The following is a 17949-nucleotide window of genomic DNA, read 5'->3' on the forward strand; positions in this document are numbered from 1 at the left end:
AATGAAGTGTGTCAGGTTTAGACGTGTCGGGAGATAAGAATGATCCAATCTGGCCTTTATTCCAGTCACAGTCCTCATCTCCGCTGCTGCCGTTCTTGGTTCATGAGCACAGATATGAGGGAGGGGTGACGGCGGGCCTGGCCTTTAGTCTGCTGACATGACCCAGATGCCACATCTGCACACTGTTCCTTCGTAAACTCATTACGCAGACCTTCCTGGGTCTTGATCACATGACTTTTTTATATGATTTGACTTGCGGGGTTGATAGTCCGGACTCCTTCCGATAGAATCGCTCAATTGTCTATTCTGAACTATTCTAAGACCCTGTGATGATTGGCTGGCCACCAGTCCAGGGTGGACCCCGCCTCTTGCCCGAAGACAGCTGGGATAGGCTCCAGCACCCCCCGTGAACCTCGTGAGGATAAGCGGTAGAAAATGAATGAATAGTAGCCATCGTAAGAAAATAAGCCGTTTAAGTCTGTTTAAGTTGTCTCCCAACCTGCGAAGGGAGCCAAGTGGGGTGTGGACAGGAAGTGACGTCAGGGGTTCAGAGTTGAGTACGGCCGCAATACTAGCCCGTGTTAAGGATGATTATTATGCCTTTTGTGAGATCATTCAAACCTGCAATGAAAACCTCCTTTGTACCAAGCATGACGGTAACATTGCTGACACCCAGTGGCCACTGTAGAGTACTACACACCATCACAACATTGTGGAATATTTCTATTTTACTGAATTTAGATGTTTGCTTGCAAAATTATTAGTTTAGGCAACAAGAATATGTCAAATTTGCTTTTATGTGCATATTTTGGACTAATAATGGCCACGAATTCAGCCAAATATTGACTGTATGAGAAGATAAAGAGCGCCCTCTGGTGGGGCACTGCTCCCTTTGCCCCAATGCTAAATAGTGATCATATAGTGATAGTTGTGTTCCATAAGCAAGGCACTTCGGACGTAATCGTACTTTTTAGTTGTTAGAAATGTTGTCACGTTACACTTGTGCCACAGCCTTGCCATTTCCGGTATGGGCGTGGGGATGACGCACCTGCTCGGGAGCGCGTGCCGGTGAAACGGATAGGGTGGCTGTATTGTGACGTCACTAGCAGACATATTTAATCCATACCTTAAAAAGGGCGCTCCTACGGCTGTGTTTACGTGTTTATCATCGGGCGTGGGAGGGACCGGCTGCGACCTCGTGAGGTGAAGTTGAAAAAAAAAATTCCACGCGTGACGTCACGAGTCTGGCTGCTTCCCTGCGAGCGTGGAAGAAGGCGCAGCGACTTTCGCCGCTCAACAAGTTGTTTGGTTTTGTCAGACACCTTTTTTGGAGACAAAAGAAGGGGGCACCTTCCTCCTCCTCATCATCCTCCTCCTCATCGTCGTTACACGACAGGTGGACACAATGTCACGGAGGGTCCACGCGAGTGGGAACACGCGTGTGATGATGAGGGACGCAAGAAGGTCTGCAGCTTCCCAGCACCTGACCGTGTTCCGGTACCTCTGATCCGGTTTGAGGAAGAGGTCCGGTCCGGGTGAGCGCCGCTTGAGACGCGCCATCATCATCATCATCATCATCATCATCATCACGCTCCTCTTACCCACCCGTGGATGTCATCATGCCTCCTTTAAGGTGGCTCGTTGTTGCTTTTTGCGCCGCGCCTGGCAGAGTGGGCGCCTAATTTAGCGCGCCCTTCGTGTCCACCAACGACCCCTGACAGCGGATCAGACGTCCTTGTCGTCCGTCTTCATCACCCTCCGGACGGCGTGAGCGTTACCGGGTCACCCCGTCATCATCATCATCATCATCGCCGTCGTCTTCCGGCATTGATTTTGGGCACGGGGAATCCGGTGCCAGCGTGACCGGCGTCGGAGCGATGAGGGCGGCCGTGGAGAGGGGAGGGAGGGCCTCTGGCGGAGCTTTCAAGGACGAGCAATGATAGGCAAACATCTGGAAGGACAAACGTCACACGTCGCTTCAATGGAGCCTTTTCATATTCCCCACGGACACTGAGGGCTGGGGAGCGGGGAGGGAGTGTCCACGTTTGGGGGTCCTCCGTGACCCCATCACTTTTCTCAATGTCATATTTATCCCGTTGATATTATCTCCTACGGCTTTTGGTTAGATTTGTCCTCCTCGCTGAGGATGGACGGGTTGGTCGGAGGGGTCGCCGCCCCCAGCAGCGCAGCCGGGTCTGGGGGCGATAGCCTCCCCAGACGTAACGGAGGGGACTCAAAGAGGCGCAGTAAGGGCAGCCTGCCCTCCCCGGGTTACAGACTCTCCCAAGCGTCACTGGAGGGAGAAAAGGCTTCTTTTGGGGGGGATTCAGCCTTGGGGGGCCGCGTCCGCCGACTCTCCATCATGAGCTCCTCCGCCAGGGATGGCCTTCCCTTTCGCACGGCGGGCACGCCGACCACCCCCGTGCCCCTGCCGCCCCCGCCGCCGCCCTCCTCCTCCTCCGCCGCCCACCCTCCACCTCGCTCGGTGGGCTTCGCCACATCCCGCGCCGCCCTGGCATCCACCTCCTCCTCCACCGGCACCGGCGTGATGGTGGTGGCTACCGGCCCGGAGACCACCACCACCACGGCTTGCAACACCACGGCGGTGGGGACACCTGAGACGGTTGGTCCGTCAGCGCTGGGCGGGTTCGGCATGGGGCTGGACGGGGAGGACTACAGCAACTCCAACCAGAGCACCTTCATCCAGAGACAGTTTGGAGCCATGCTGCAGCCCGGCGTCAACAAGTTCAGCCTGCGGATGTTCGGATCCCACAAAGCCGTGGCTTTGGAGCAGGAACGACTCAAATCAGCCGGCGCGTGGATCATACACCCCTACAGCGACTTCAGGTATGGACACACACGGCGGCATCGCGGCGTTTGTTTGGCTAACCTTGGCTAAGATGGACTGTTCTTCCATGGTGGGCAGCACCATAACGACATTATTATAAATATACAAATATAGAACACATTACAGTACAGATAGATGCATTGGTAAATAAAGCCAGAGCTGTATCATTGATCAATAATGCAGTACATCCAGTAGCGTACCTGGATACTACAGTATCTGTATACTAGAGGGAGCATACAATAAGAGCAGACATTGGATAGTACGTATGTTCTCTGCTCCATCCACTCCATAGGTGTACTTGGCATGTTGACATGAAGGTTTTGTGCAAGCATATGAATACCCCCCCCCCCCATTCATATCATTATTATTATCATCTTTCCTTGGAAGAAAAATATGTTGTTTGCTTTGTGCATCATTTTAGTCGTTTGAAAATGCAGCAGATCAACAGGGTTCGATATTAGGGTGTCTATTGGGGTGTCTAATTAGGGTGTCTTACGGTGATTAGGGTGTCTATTGGGGTGTCTAATTAGGGTGTCTTACGGTGATTAGGGTGTCTATTAGGGTGTCTATTGGGGTGAGTAGGGTGTCTATTAGGGTGAGTAGGGTGTCTATTGGGGTGAAAAGGGTGTCTATTGGGGTGAGTAGGGTGTCTATTGGGGTGAGTAGGGTGTCTATTGGGGTGAGTAGGGTGTCTATTGGGGTGAGTAGGGTGTCTATTAGGATGTCTATAACGGTGATTAGGGTGTCTATTACGGTGATTAGGGTGTCTATTAGGGTGATTAGGGTGATGAGGGTGTCTATTAGGGTGAGTAGGGTGTCTATTACGGTGATTAGGGTGTCTACTAGGGTGTCTATTAGGGTGATTAGGGTGTCTATTAATTATTGGGGTGTCTATCAAGGTGGCTATTAGGGTGAATAGAGGCAGAATGGGAGACGTAGGAGGTGAAGAGTAGACCGGGTGCAGGGTACCGGGTGCAGGGTACCGGGTGTCTGATGCCCGACTCCAGAGGCCACAGGATGCATGGATGGATAACAGGCACAAGAATAGGGTTGGGGGTGGGGGTGGGGGTGGGGTGGGGTTATGTAAGAGACAAAGTGCAGGTGACAAGTTGTCCAATTTAGGCAGCAACACAGCCCTGGGGGGGGGGGCTCGGGGGTCTCCACAAGTGTGATAGCAGGAGTAAAAATACTCTTCACTCCACCGGTGATGTCACATGATCACATGCAAATCAGGGGCCAGGATGTCGTTATGCTAGCAGCGCATGAAAACGACTGCAAAGGCCGAGCGTGGAATCAAACCTTTGTTCTGAACTCCTGCTTCCATGCCTGTGTATTTGTATTGAGTAGAATAATAGCTCATCTTCTGGGATTGGTATCTCATTTGTACACAGTCACCTCATCTGGAAATGCACGCCCACAATTTGACCATATTTATACCTTCATGTTTCACTGATGATGTTTTTTGTTAAGCATTGGAGTTCCCACTTTGTTCAGCGATCCTTAAACGCACCATAGTGTCTGCTGGGACGTCAAGCACGGTCAAGTCGGTAGTGGAATTACAGCAGGCAAGCGGCGTGGATCATGTAGACGTGGCTTGGAGAAGGGCCAGGCTGAAGGCCAGGCTGAAGGCCAGGCTGAAGGCCACACCGGGACTCTGATTCTATCTGTTCACGCATCGTCTTCCGTGATCAATCATTATCTTCCATGATCAATCATTATCTTCCAGGATCAATCATTATCTTCCATGATCAATCATTATCTCCCAGGATCAATCATTATCTCCCAGGATCAATCATTATCTCCCAGGATCAATCATTATCTTCCAGCATCAATCATTATCTTCCATGATCAATCATTATCTCCCAGGATCAATCATTATCTCCCAGGATCAATCATTATCTCCCAGGATCAATCATTATCTTCCAGCATCAATCATTATCTTCCATGATCAATCATTATCTCCCAGGATCAATCATTATCTCCCAGGATCAATCATTATCTTCCAGGATCAATCATTATCTTCCAGGATCAATCATTAGTGTTACAACCTCTACATCTCATACTTTCAACGCCTTTAAGACCTTTGTGAGGGCTTATTATGTCAGAGTGAACAATGGCAATTGAAGAGAGACAGGGCGGGATCTAGAGCTGGATTGAGGATGAGGACTTGGGTGTGGGAGGATGAGGACTTAGGTGTTGTGAGTCAGCAGTGCCCAAGGAGGAAGTGAGAGGAGTCAGTCATTGTGATCAGAAGCACCAAATATCTAGTGGCGTTATTCCTGTGGACCGGCTGACATTGTCTCCCGGACACGGCGCTCCTAATCTAATCTCCAGACGGACTGATCAACAATGGAGGACTCGATCCCCAAGGCTGCTGGCCCACATTGGTCTCATCAGGGCTGGCTATTGTGTAGTCTGTCATTTTGACGGCGGCTGGCACCGTCTTGGCTCGGGTGACATAAGAGGAAGGCCGGGCTGGAATCTCAGTCCTCAGGCACACGGACACCCCCCGCCCCCCCGCCCCCCTCCCTCGTTAATAATTCCAATTACTGCTATGGCAAGATTACAATTGGATTTGGATGAATGATGCATGGCCTTGTAAATTATGCAGCTTGAGTATGCTTTATGCATCATTGAGTCTGTCATCTAACTTTTCATTCAAGTACCTCATTCAGTCTTCCTGCACACGGATTACTCTTAAACCTCCTTCACGCCTTCTTGTCCTACCTTCGCTCACCTCCTACGGCGCCTACGCCACCTACGGCGCCTACGGCTTGGACCTATGTGCTGTCCATGTCTACTGTGTCTACTATGTCTACTATGTCCATGTCTACTGTGTCTACTATGTCTACTATGTCCATGTCTACTGTGTCTACTATGTCTACTATGTCCATGTCTACTGTGTCTACTATGTCTACTATGTCTACTATGTCTATGTCTATGTCTTCTATGTCTATGTCTTCTATGTCTACTATGTCTATGTCTGTGTTTATGTCTATGTCTGTGTTTATATCTGTCTATGTCTTCTATGTCTATGTCTACTATGTCTACTATGTCTATGTCTACTATGTCTATATCTTCTATGTCTATGTCTACTATGTCTATATCTTCTATGTCTATGTCCGTGTTTATCTCTATGTCTACTATGTCTATGTCTACTATGTCTACTATGTCTATGTCTGTGTTTGTCTATGTCTACTATGTCTATGTCTGTGTTTATGTCTGTCTACTATGTCTATGTCTACTATGTCTTTGTCTACTATGTCTTTGTCTACTATGTCTATGTCTACTATGTCTTTGTCTACTATGTCTTCTATGTCTACTATGTCTATGTCTTCTACATCTATGTCTTCTATGTCTACTATGTCTATGTCTGTGTTTATGTCTGTCTTCTATGTCTATGTCTACTATGTCTGTCTTCTATGTCTATGTCTACTGTCTGTCTCCTATGTCTATGTCACCTATGTCTATGTCTGTGTTTATCTCTATGTCTACTATGTCTATGTCTTCTATGTCTATGTCTGTGTTTATGTCTGTCTACTATGTCTATGTCTTCTATGTCTATGTCTGTGTTTATGTCTATGTCTACTATGTCTATGTCTGTGTTTATGTCTATGTCTTCTATGTCTGTGTTTATGTCTATGTCTACTGTCTATGTCTACTATGTCTATGTCTTCTATGTCTATGTCTATGTCTACTATGTCTTCTATGTCTTCTATGTCTATGTCTTCTATGTCTGTGTTTATGTCTATGTCTACTATGTCTATGTACGCTGTAGACCAGGGCTCCTCACTCTCATTGGTCACTGGTTTTGTGGGCAGACACTGTGAGAGCCAGATGGTACCATGAAAAGAAGGGTACATGCAGTACTTGTATATACAGTACACATAAAATAGCAAGCATGCGATGCTATGCTGACAATCGTCGGTGAGACGAACGCGGCGTGTGACAGCAGCTGAGCAGATCCATGCAGGTCACCACTTCACCTGTTCAAGGCGGCGCCAGGAGGACCACCTGATCAACACCTTTGATTGCATTTGCAATTCCAATCAGCCACCGTGTGGACTTTAATAAGACTTTAATAAGACGCACGTGCTAGTCAGCGTAGAAGGGGGGCCTGCCTTGGCTCGGCTTTTTCTCTGAGATCGCTGCTAACGCTGCACTACCACGTTTGTCTTGTACTTTTATGACTTTGTTCTCATGAAGTTACAACTTTGTTCTTGAAATCTCACATTATTCTAAAACTCTGTTGCAACAGGCTTTGCCTGGGACGGCTATGAGGGGTGCTAACTTTATTCTTGAGAGTTTGTGTCCCAAATACTCCTTTGTACTTATAACATAAGTTGTGTAAAATATCTTGAGTATCGTGCAGGTGAACCTACTGAAGTGTTCCATGTGTCGTGGCAACGTGAGGCGTACCACAGACAGACCAAATCACTTCCATGTCACGTAGTTGCTAAGTAGCCACTTAACAAAGGTCTTGTCGAGGTCAGGGATGAAGCCGGGGCATCGCTATGACAACAGCGGCCCCGTGATTCCTTGTTGCGCGGCTGTAGTGAAAGCCCGCCAGGAGACGGTGTGCACTTCATCTTCATCAGTCTAGTGGTCCAACCATGAGGTTGTGTTACCAAATTAGAGCTCAATAGCGATCGACCACGGACGGAGCTTGAGTGTACTCCGGTCAAGGGGAAAGGGAGGGAGGGGAGGGGGGGGGGGGGGGGGCTGGCAAGTCATTGATATGGGTTATGGTGATGGATGAAGGGGATTAGGGGGAGAGAGACAGAAGGAGGACAGAAGTCGTCTCTAGATGATTGGCTCGTCTCCTCTGTCATACTTTAATCGCTTTCCCAATTGCCATGTCCCCGCTTTTTATCACAGGGTTAGATCGCCCCAACACGCATGCACACGCATGCACACGCACGCATGCACACGCATGCAACAGAGATTGACGAGGCCGCCCAAGGTTACTGGTCCTGTCTTGTTGTCCTCTGCAGTCCTCCATAGTGTCTCCACTTGACTCTTATGATGACTACATGACAAACTTGTGTCCCCAAAGCTTTCACATGTCCTACATTTGCCGATACGGTGGTCTGACTACACGACCCCCCACCACCATTCCTCAAAAATCCCAGGAATTCTTCAACTTCTCATATTGGTAATATCGGAAAGGACTGTTTTCAACACAACGTTACGTTATGCTGTGATTTTCTCCGGCAGATATCTGCAGCTGTGTGTCGGATTCGACTCGGAAGTGAGTAGCATAGTCAAGAATTTGAGGTGCATTCACAGACATTGGGTCCATCCAGCCATCCATTTTCCTCCGCTTATCCGGGTCCGCAGTCTTAGTAGGGAAGCCCAGACTTCCCGGTCCCCGGCCACCTCCTCCTCCAGCTCCAGCGGGAGGACACCAAGGCCTTCCCAGGCCAGCTGTGAGACATAATCCCTCCAGCGTGTCCTAGGTCTGCCCCGGGGCCTTTTCCCGGCTGGGCATGCCCGGAACACCTCACCAGGGAGGCGTCCGGGAGGCATCCGAACTAGATGTCCGAGCCACCTCAACATTGGGTCATTACGTTATTTTTATTTTTTCATGGGAAAAGAATCGCGACCCACTGGTGGGTCCTGCCCCACCTGTTGAGAACCACTGGCCGAGTGGACTCTCTCAAGCACCCAACATGATTAAAATGGATGATACCACCTTCTTATATAATTCAGTATTATTATACAATATTACATCACAACTGGTTTCCACATCATTAGGATTTTTTCTAATTTATTAGAAAAATTTATTTTTTTAAAAATTTAAAAAAAGGATTTAAAAATTATTAGAAAAATTTATTTATTTAATTTTTTTTTCAAATTATTTACAAATTATTAGAAACATTTATTTAATTTATTAGAAGCCTTTATTCTCCTTTATTGTCGTTTATGTTAATACAGGTTGGTCATTAAGAAGATCACCAAAAACAGGAGCACAGCTCACGTTCTCCACACTCTCCATCTTTCTTCAGTAATCTTTAGACTGGCCATCTAAACATCTAATCTCGTGATATTGTGATTTTTTTCCTCATGATATTACAATATTACGTGTAATGAGAAGAACACGGTGGACCAGGATGGAGAGTAACGATGTTCACGAGCCAACTGTGGTGTCCACGCAGGTTCTACTGGGACCTGCTGATGTTGCTGCTGATGATGGGCAACCTCATCATCCTCCCGGTGGGCATCACCTTCTTCCGAGACGAGAACACGGCGTCGTGGATCATCTTCAACGTGGTCTCCGATACGCTCTTCATGGTGGATCTGGTGCTCAACTTCCGCACCGGCATCGTGAAGGAGGACAGCACGGAGATACTGCTGGACCCCAGGTGAGGGGTGGGATATGAATAGCCACGCATGCTAATGTGCTCTCCTGGCCTTCAAACACGCGCACGGGGAGAGATGTGAAAAGGTGACGAGCAGCCGGCGGTAGAAGACCTTTTGTTCACGCTCCAGCCGCCGCCTGATGAATATTAACCATGCCGTACGCGGGGATCGGCAGAGCCGGAATGTCGCTGAGCCTTTGTGTGCTGTCTCGTGTGCCAGGGCCATCCGCCAGAACTACCTGAAGAGCTGGTTCCTGGTGGACTTTGTGTCGTCCATCCCGGTGGACTACATCTTCCTGATGGTGGACAGTCTGGACTCTGAGGTGTACCGGACGGCCAGGGCGCTGCGCATCGTCCGCTTCACCAAAATCCTCAGCCTGCTGCGACTGCTCCGCCTCTCCAGACTCATCCGATACATCCACCAGTGGGAGGAGGTGAGGGCGCCCCACGCGGGGGCTTTCCTTTCACGGGGACCGTCGAGCTCAGATTATTGACATTTATTTGCTAAACTTCAAATCGGACGAGGTGGGAAATTTGGAAAAACTAAAATAATAATTTGGAGTACATGAGAAAGTGGAAAGGAAAACGGCATCGGCCTCTTTGACCACACTTTTTTATTTATTAACATTTATATTGCACAACACAGCAACAGCACAACCAATGTAGTAGTAAGCTAGCATGAATAGCACTGATGAGTTCATTGTAAACAACAGTACAGCAAGTGTAATGCACATGGCGAGCACAATACCTAGCACAATCAACGTTTTTAAAGCACACGCAGAGCTAGATCAAGCTGCTCACGTTTATCGTAAAACACAGCAGCAACGGAACCGATGTTGTAGTAGCGGTAAGTAGGCGTTTGTAGTATCCTAAACCAACAGTACAAGTGTAACGACTTTCACACCCACGGCTGTGAAACCAAGGTTTTAAAGCGCATGCAGAGGTACATAAAGCTGCTGGAGGTTGCTCGCTCGTGATACTTCATATGCAGATCCTGCCATCTTGTGGACCACATGGTCATTCATTAATACGTATATTGTAAAAGACAGCAGCAACAGAACCAATGTTGTAATGGACCACACGGTCATTTATTAGCAACAGAACCGATGTTATAATGATTCACATGGTCCACATGGTCATTTATTAACATCTATATTTTGAAACACAGCAGCAACAGAACCAATGTTGTAATGGACCACATGGTCATTTATTAACACCTATATTGTGAAACACAGCAGCAACAGAACCGATGTTGTAATGGACCACATGGTCATTTATTAACACCTATATTGTAAAACACAGCACCAACAGAACCAATGTTGCAATGGACCACGTGGTCATTTTTGAGCACGTTTATTGTGAAACACAGCAGCAACAGAACCAATGTTGTAATGGACCACATGGTCATTTATTAACACCTATATTGTAATACACAGCAGCAACAGAACCGATGTTGTAGTAGCGGTAAGCAGGTATTTGTAGCCCCATAAGCAACAGTACAAGAAGCATAGTGACTTTCTCGGACAGCTGAGTAGAACAAGCAAGGTTTTAAAGCGCACTCAGAGGTAGATGAAGCAGCTCTCATGAGTTTTCACGTTGGGGGAAATAACATGTAATGACAGTAAACCCCCCCCCCGGCACCTCTGCTCCTCAGATCTTCCACATGACCTACGACCTGGCCAGCGCCATGGTGAGGATCGTCAACCTGATCGGCATGATGCTGCTGCTGTGCCACTGGGACGGGTGCCTGCAGTTCCTGGTCCCCATGCTGCAGGACTTCCCTCCGGACTGCTGGGTGTCCAAGAACCTGATGGTGGTGAGTGGCGTCCCGATGCCGCCATGTTGTACTGCTCTTTGTGTTATCTGTGTGTGTGCAGCATGGAATCAAACCATCGGCCTGGCGAGTCAAGGCACAGCGGTTGCCCCAGTGACTGTTGCCTAGCAGGCGGATGCTGGGATTTTCCCAGGAGAAAAGTCCCCTCGGGTTTTGGACCATCCACGGCTATAATTGGACACCGCTATGCACACGCACACACACACACACACACACACACACACACACGCAGGCGGGTTTAATCGACATTTCATGTGATTGTCCTTCATTATTCTTTGACAAGTTTTCTGTTTAAACAAGATGCTGGTGCCCCCCTGTTGCATGCTGGGATCTCAGCTGAGTGGAAAAGAAAAAAAAGTCCTGGTAATTAACGTAATTAACGCCCGCTTGTGGCGCCTCTCCTCTGTGGCCCAGAACGACACGTGGGGCGTGCAGTACTCGTACGCGCTCTTCAAGGCCATGAGCCACATGTTGTGCATCGGCTACGGCGCCCAGGCCCCGGAGGGCATGACGGACGTGTGGCTCACCATGCTCAGCATGATCGTGGGGGCCACCTGCTACGCCATGTTCATCGGCCACGCCACCGCCCTCATTCAGTCGCTGGACTCGTCTCGGCGGCAGTACCAGGAGAAGGTGAGAGGTAGTTGGATGATGGCGCCATCGCCTGGACGACGCGGTACTTACCTGCGTGTGTGTGTGTGTGTGTGTGTGTGTGCACGTGTGTGTGTGTGTGCAGTACAAGCAGGTGGAACAGTACATGTCCTTCCACAAGCTTCCTGCCGACGTGCGGCAAAAGATCCACGAGTACTACGAGCACCGCTTCCAGGGCAAAATGTTCGACGAGGAGAACATCCTGGGGGAGCTGAGCGAGCCCCTCAAAGAGGTGAAACACAGGAAGACGCGTTAACATGACCCCCCCCCCCCCCCCCCCCCCACCCCGGCTAACGCGTGTGTCTTGACGCAGGAGATCGTGAGCTTTAACTGCCGCAGCCTGGTGGCCAACATGCCGCTGTTCGCCAACGCCGACCCCAACTTTGTGACCGCCGTGCTCACCAAGCTGCGTTTCGAGGTCTTCCAGCCGGCCGACTTCATCATCAGGGAGGGCACGGTGGGCAGGAAGATGTACTTCATCCAACACGGGCGGGTCAGCGTCCTCACCAGGGGCAACAAGGAAACCAAACTCAGCGACGGCTCTTATTTTGGAGGTGACAGGAAGACTTTTTCATGATTTTATTCTTCCACGCTCGTTAATCTCCATTGCTTTCCCAGAAATCTGTTTGCTGACTCGAGGGCGCCGGACGGCGAGCGTGCGTGCCGACACGTACTGCCGTCTGTACTCTCTGAGTGTGGACAGCTTCAACGAGGTGCTGGAGGAGCACCCCATGATGCGGCGGGCCTTCGAGACCGTCGCCGTGGACCGCTTGGACCGTATAGGTAATGCCGGTGACCGTTTCCTGTCCCAAAAATGCAATTGCTCCTCCGCATTGTGCTTTTGTCAAGCGTGTCCTTGGCGGAAAGGTCACAGGTCAGAATTAGCAAAAACCAAATGATGGAGCCTACCCTCCACTGGGCACGCTCAAACACAGTGGAAGGCTTTTTAATAATAATCTGTTCCGGGGTCAAACTGCGGCCGAGCTCTGCCAAAGCTGAAGGGTTGTGGTCTGAATAACAACATGGAGGATTTTATTAGCATTGTCTCATGAATAATAATCATAATAAAAGTCAACCTTCATGACTTCATCGTGTAGCCCGACTTGTAGCCTACTATGTGCACGTTGGATACCATCAATAACTGGTGGGAGGAAGGCTCACATTCATGTCCTGGTTCTCAGTTCCTGTCTGCCATAACCGGAGACTTGTCTTGTTTTGCTGCTCCACAGGAAGGAAAAACTCCATGCTACTGAGGAAGTCATCTCAAGGTGGTTCACTAGGGGGCAGCACGGGCCGCGGCGGGGGCCGGGGCGGAGGGGGCCCGGGGGCGGGCCTGGCGGCAGGCGGCCTGGGCTCCTGCGACAGCATCCTGGTGCAGCAGATAGTTAAACACGACAGCATGCCGGCCATGCAGGACGCCATCGCGGCGGCCGCAGCAGGGAGAAGCGGCGTCATGGCGGGAAGCGGCACCATGTCCCCCAGGCCGCGCCCCATCATCTGGGCGCCCCTGGTTCATGCCCCCCTGCAGACGGCGGCCGCCACCAGCAACGTGGCCATCGCCCTCATGCACCAGCAGCAGCAGCAGCTGCAGCAGTTGCAGCAGCAGCAGCATGCGCTGGGGGGCGCTTTCTTCCTGCCCTCCCCTCTTATATCGCCGTCGCCCTCCTCCTCCTTCCCGCTCTCGCCTCCTCGTGCTCCCGTCTTGCAACCGCTACGCCCCTCAGTCAGCTCCCTCATCGGGATGATGGCGATGAGCGGGATGGGAGGGTTATCTCCGAGAGGATTCCCCGCCTCCCCGTCCATGATGGGCCCACCCGGCGGGTTGGCGTCCCCGCCGGTGGCCAAAACTCCGCCTACTTCGGCGTCCTCCGTGCCGACGTCTGCCCAACAAGGAAGGACTCTTCACTACAACCTGCGCCTCCAGGCGGATCATCTTCCAGCAGGGGGTGGATCTGTTGCAAACCCACCAGGAGGAGGAGGAGCGTCAACCCCACCTTTAAACAAGATACAGACCCCCAACCCCTCCGCTGCCCCCGGTGGCCCCTTAGATAACAGCGCCCCTGGGAGCAGCCAGCAGGGGGCAAAGGAAGCTCTTCTGCGGCATGGTGGCAACAGCTGCCAGGGTCTCCCCGCCCTGGGCAGGCTCACCCAGGAGGCCAGGCTGCTGTCGGCGTCGCAGCCCACTTTGCCTCACCGCTCCTGGGCTGGAGTGCAACCTCATCCCCCTCTCCACCGGAAGGCGTCTGGAGGGAATTTACTGGCAGCTCCTTTCCTGGCGGGGCAGTTGGCCCGAGGCGGCAGTGCGGGAATACTGACCTCCAATCCTGCGGTGCCGCCTGCGGGAAATATGACGCAACTGCAACAACAAGCCCCGCCTTCTATTCAGCCCGCTATGTACATGCCCTCTGCCCCGGCCACCCCGCCATCTCCAACCCCGATGATCTCACAGACCCCCCGACCGAAGCCAGCTCCCGCCGGACCGTCTCGCTCCTCCTCGCCGCCTCCTTGCTCCACTCCTCCCTCGACGGGAACAACCTCACTGCCGTTCTCCATGTCCCGCCCCAAACCCATGGCCACGCCTTCTCCTCGCTCTTCATCCCCCTCGCCGTCCTCCACTCCTCCCCCGTCCTGTGTCTCAACCCCCGTTCCACTACCTCAAATGTTTGGAGCCAAGTCTTCTCTGAGCTCCTCGCCTCCGTCTCCGGCGGTCACCTCCTCCGTACCCCCGCAAAGCGCACGAGTCAAGGCTTCCAGCACGCCGCCCACTGCGTCACCCTTGTCGGGCCCCAGCCCTGCACCGACCCCAATCCCGTCCCCGACCATGACACCCAGACAAACGCAGACACTTGCACCGCCTTCTCCGCCAACGTCCAACCCGTCCCTCAGCAAATCCCCGAGTCCAACCTCCTGTCTTCAGCCATCTGTCTTCGGTGCAGCCAGGACGCCCACCCCGAGCCAGATCCCCAAACCGTCCCTGGCTCCTCCCCCTGCGAGCAGCAACTCCCCCACCAAAGTCAGGTTCACCGTCCATCCTGTAAAGCAAACCCTGACCCCCAGCGCCACGTCCGCCTTGAGCCGTCCCCCAAAGTCAGCCCCGAGCTCCACCAAGACCACCGCATCTCCGAGTGACTCCGCTGCTGCATCCGCCCACCTCCCGAAACCAACCCCGACCGCCGCCCCCACCCACCCCTCCAAACTCAGTGCGCCTTCCTCGCCGGCATCCGCCGTCGCAGCCGCACAATCGACACACGGCGCCGCCCCGGCTGCCAACACATCCCCAAAGGGCGGCAAAAAGGAGCCCCAGCTGTCACTGGCCAGAAAAGACTCGGAGGGGCTGAGACACAAACTCCCTGCTAACATGTAGACACGGAAAAAAGAGGAGGAGCAGCAAGGAAGTGGTTTGTGCTGACCAGCCAGGCTACAAAAACATCTTCTGTGGACAACTTGGTGTTTGCATTCACGCTAGGACGTCATCGTGGTAGAACGTGGTCTTCATGTCACTCAACATGCATCGACATGCGTGTCGGTGGTGGTTGGAGCAAGCAGGGACGGGAGTGCGGAGGCAGAAAGCCAACGAAAAAGAAGAAAAGCTTACTTCCACATTCCAAGGTTGATTAAAAGAGCAATACCTGTGACACGTCTCTCTGTGCTGCGTTCAAGTGCTTCACACTAATTTTATAAACATGGCAACTTTACCTCCAAGGACGGAGACGGTGGAGGGCAGACTCACATGCCCAGACACCCAAGACCACTTCAATCAGCAACTCATAATTATAAGTATACATCCGCTTATGCTGGAGCCTATCCCAGCCCAAAGACTTGTACTTGAACGGGTTCCCCTGTGGATGTTTTTTGGGTTGCTTATTTTTTTGCTGCTGTAAATAAACGTGCCTCCACTTCCTCAGCGTGGCCCCGCCCCCCCACCTGTCCATCCCGCCCCCTTTCATCCCATCCCCTGCCCTACACCGTGGCTTGGTTCCCGCCCATGTTTGATGTTCTGTGTGGGTAGCAACAAGGATACCATGATGCCTAGATGATATAAATATATATACGCTATATATTTAAGGACCAAATCTTTGATTTTATATCTAGCACAGCTTTAGCTTTTCACTGGAGGATGGCGGAGGCCATGATGTTGTACGTGTGGATATGACAATAAAGCGTCTTTAGGTATCACGCCGTCTGTGGAGTCTGTGGACGCTTGGGGGGTCTTTCACTGCCGATATCGGATTATCGGCACACAAGGCTTGATGAGGTGATATCAGCCAGAGAGAGACCGCCAGTCATCAAGTCTGTGAGAATTGGTCCCATCACCAGACTCCCGCTGACACGACTCAGCGCCGATGGGGGCCGGCTCTGCTGTCTTCCAGCCAATGACATTTTGCCGTCCCGTGGGAGTCTGGAACGCCGTGCGAAGGTGTCAATCATGGCGGATGTTCCTGGAAGACCACAACCCTTTTTAGTGCGTGATGAGGTTGGTCCTGTTCAACTTCCTCGGTTCTGTGTTCCGTGCTATGACAAGTTTTGTACTCAGCTGCTGTATCAGACTTGGTGTCCAAGAATGGGGGGTTGATATCATTGATATCGCTCCTACTCCTTGCTAAACATGCTAGCACTACCGGCTAAACACTGCCGGCGTGATCACCGATATCAGACCGAAATCAATATCGGATCAAAATAATCTAAGATTTGGAGAGTCAACGATATCAGACCGATATCAATATCGGACCAAAATAATCTAAGATTTTGAGAATAAACTTGTACATTTACAACCATAAAGTCGGAATGTAGATGAGAAGAAAGTTTCAACTTTATGTTCCAGGTATTGCCTAAGACGACCATGGAGAGGGGGTACTTTCTTGACCTTTGGCCTTGTATCTTTTTACGACTTTATTGTCATCATTTTAGGACGTTTATCATGAAAATGTATGGCTTTTATTCTCATAAATTGATGAGAATAAAGCAGTGTCTTTTTTTCTCAACTTTTTTCTTATGACTTTAGTCTTGGAATTTTACTCTTGTAAATGTGACTTTTATTCTCAGAATTGTTTTTGTCTTAATTTAGGACTTTTGTCTTATCAACTGTATTCTCGTAATTTAACATTCCATACATTTCTTGCAAATGTATGCCTTTTATTCCAAGAAATCTCTCTACATTCCCCTTCAAGAGCCCAATTCATGCTGGTCGCCGCTAGAGGGCGACAAAACTCCGATAAACAACTTGAACAGCAAAGGCGTCCTAACGTGTTCCAGCCAGGCCCACAAAGTGAAAGTGAAAGCAACACATGTAGATATGCTAACAAGTTATGTACATTTGAAGAAAAAAAACCGCATCTGAACTTTGTCGTACAGCTAGCTAGCTAGCTATCGAGACAAATAGAATCAAAAACACGGATTGGGGGGGTTGACCCGGGTTGGTCTGTTTCTCAGGTCAGAGGTCAATGACGGAAAGAAAAACCTTATTTAACCACCTCATTTTTTTAAAGTTAAACACCATTTTGTTTTGATTGATTCTCTTAATATTACAACTTTAATTTAGACATATTTTTTCTACAATATTTACAGTATGTTACTAAAAATGTCTTATTATACTATCTTTATTATGGGAATATTACAGCAGCTTTTTAAAAAATACATTTTTTAAATTTACATTTTGAGACTTTGTTGTAGATTTTCTTCCTGTAATATTCTGACTTTATTCCCATAATATTCTAACTTCTTCCCCAACATAATATTCCAGAAATTATAACTTGGTTTTGTTTTATTTGTTTCTCCAAATATTATGACTTTAAAAATATTTTTTTTCTTCCTTCAAATCAATGGAATGATCGGCTCCTTTTCTAGAGAGTCGGGTAATATGAAGCGACTCTTTTAAAAGAATGAGGATTTCCCATGATTGCCTGTAAACTAGGAGTGGGGGCGGGGGGGTCAACCTAAATATCGATATTGTCTAAACCTGACGTGGTATCAGTATGTGATGAGTTGACGTGGATGATATTTTTCGGTTGTAAAGTATTATAATTATGATAGTTTTATCATGATGTATATTACGTTTAATATTGACTCTATTTTAGTCAAACAAATGTCCGTAAATCCTTGTTGATATTTTATGACAGTATCGTATTGTATAAAACATATTAGTCTGATTCTAAACAGGATCAGCACATTAAAAGCACCAAATCGTTCACTGATGTTCCACAGCTAAAAGTGCTGATATCGGTAATCGGTAACTGTATGCCGTTTATCTTACAGGA

The 17949-nt window shown here is 49.8% G+C and overlaps 1 protein-coding gene across 1 annotated transcript; it reads left to right on the forward strand.

Annotated features, from left to right (window-relative positions):
* Positions 1–1500: 1500 nt before the first annotated feature.
* On the forward strand, positions 1501–15965 carry LOC131137502 (uncharacterized). The gene is made up of 9 exons (XM_058085536.2): positions 1501–2847; positions 9007–9213; positions 9431–9644; positions 10865–11026; positions 11459–11677; positions 11781–11927; positions 12009–12249; positions 12314–12478; positions 12925–15965. The coding sequence occupies exons 1-9, from the start codon at positions 2147–2149 to the stop codon at positions 15057–15059; spliced, it is 4191 nt and encodes a 1396-aa protein (XP_057941519.2). The 5' UTR covers positions 1501–2146; the 3' UTR covers positions 15060–15965.
* Positions 15966–17949: the final 1984 nt, after the last annotated feature.

Source organism: Doryrhamphus excisus, linkage group LG17, assembly GCF_037039965.1.
Source record: "Doryrhamphus excisus strain RoL-2023G ecotype Guam linkage group LG17, RoL_Dexc_Guam_v1.1, whole genome shotgun sequence".
Classification (NCBI taxonomy): Eukaryota; Metazoa; Chordata; class Actinopteri; order Syngnathiformes; family Syngnathidae; genus Doryrhamphus; species Doryrhamphus excisus.